General features: G+C 62.7%; 1 protein-coding gene across 1 annotated transcript in view; it reads left to right on the top strand.

Moving 5' to 3' along the window:
• The window catches only part of PDK2 (pyruvate dehydrogenase kinase 2), a 10,191-nt gene extending 9,222 nt beyond the window's left edge, over nucleotides 1-969 (top strand). The window contains exon 7 of the mRNA XM_031065193.1: nucleotides 933-969. Coding sequence (XP_030921053.1) covers nucleotides 933-969 — 37 coding nt within the window. The remainder of the gene's footprint in view (nucleotides 1-932) is intronic.
• The last annotated feature ends 210 nt before the right edge of the window (nucleotides 970-1,179 follow it).

The following is a 1,179-nucleotide window of genomic DNA, read 5'->3' as shown; positions in this document are numbered from 1 at the left end:
CCAGGAGCCGGGCGCGGGCCTTGTGCAGGCTGCTGTCCAAGCGCGGCGTCTCTGGAACCACAGCGGTAAAATCTGCCCGTGACAGAGACACCGGGGCAGAGAGAGACGGACGGACAGACAGCGGGATGGTGTGGGGTGGGAGAGAGCGGGAACGTGGGGGTGGACAGAGGGATGGACACGGAGGGATGGATGGATGGATGATGGATGGATGGATGGATGGATGGATGGATGGATGGATGGATGGATGGATGGATGGATGGATAGATGGATGGATGGATGGATGGATGGATGGATGGATGGATGGATGGATGATGGATGGAAGGATGGGTGGGGATGGATGGATGGACAGATGGACGGATGGATGATGGATGGGTGGATGGATGGATGGATGGATGGATGGATGGATGGATGGATGGATGGATGGATGGATGGATGGATGATGGATGCATCCATGGAAGGATGCATGGATGGATGGACGGACAGATGGGAGATGGAGGGAGGGATGAGCAGGGAGAAAGCGATAGGGAAGCGTTGGAGGCAGGTGGACAGACAGGGAAGGCCAGCCCAGCGGAGAGGGGACAGAGGGACAGAGGGACAGAGGGACAGGGGCAGGGCAGGAGAGTCAAAGGGCAGGTGGGCAGTCCCAGGAAGACAGGAGGGGGCACAAGGAGAGGGGAGCATTGGGGACATGGATGGGGCACCCCGGTGGGGCAGGACAGGGGACAGGGGGACAGAGAGAAGTGTTCAAAGAGATGGCCCAGCATGGGGACAGAGTGGGTGACTCTGAGGACAGAGTGTCCCTGTCACCAAGGGGGGACACGCTTTGCCCACGTGCCACCAGGATCCCCCCAATATCCCCACCCTGCTCCGACCCCTGCACCCCAACCCCACCCGAGGGGTGGCTCTGGGCATGTCCCCTGCTGTGTCCACAGGTCCCTGTCACCCCCTGCACACCCCTGTGCCCCCTGACCCCCCATTCCCGTGTAGACCGACATGGTGGGACAGGGCTGGGGACAGAGGGGACATCAGGGGGACGGACAGACCAACACGGTGGGACAGGGCTGGGGACAGCGGGGACATCAGGGGGACGGACAGACCGACACGGTGGGACAGAGGGGACATTGGGGGAGGGACCAGCCCCTCTGTGCCCCCCGCGGGACGGGGGCTGGCCCCCCTGGC

The sequence above is a fragment of the Geospiza fortis genome, unplaced genomic scaffold (genome assembly GCF_000277835.1).
Source record: "Geospiza fortis unplaced genomic scaffold, GeoFor_1.0 scaffold406, whole genome shotgun sequence".
NCBI classification, from domain to species: Eukaryota; Metazoa; Chordata; class Aves; order Passeriformes; family Thraupidae; genus Geospiza; species Geospiza fortis.
This window is presented reverse-complemented; position numbering and strand designations above follow the sequence as displayed.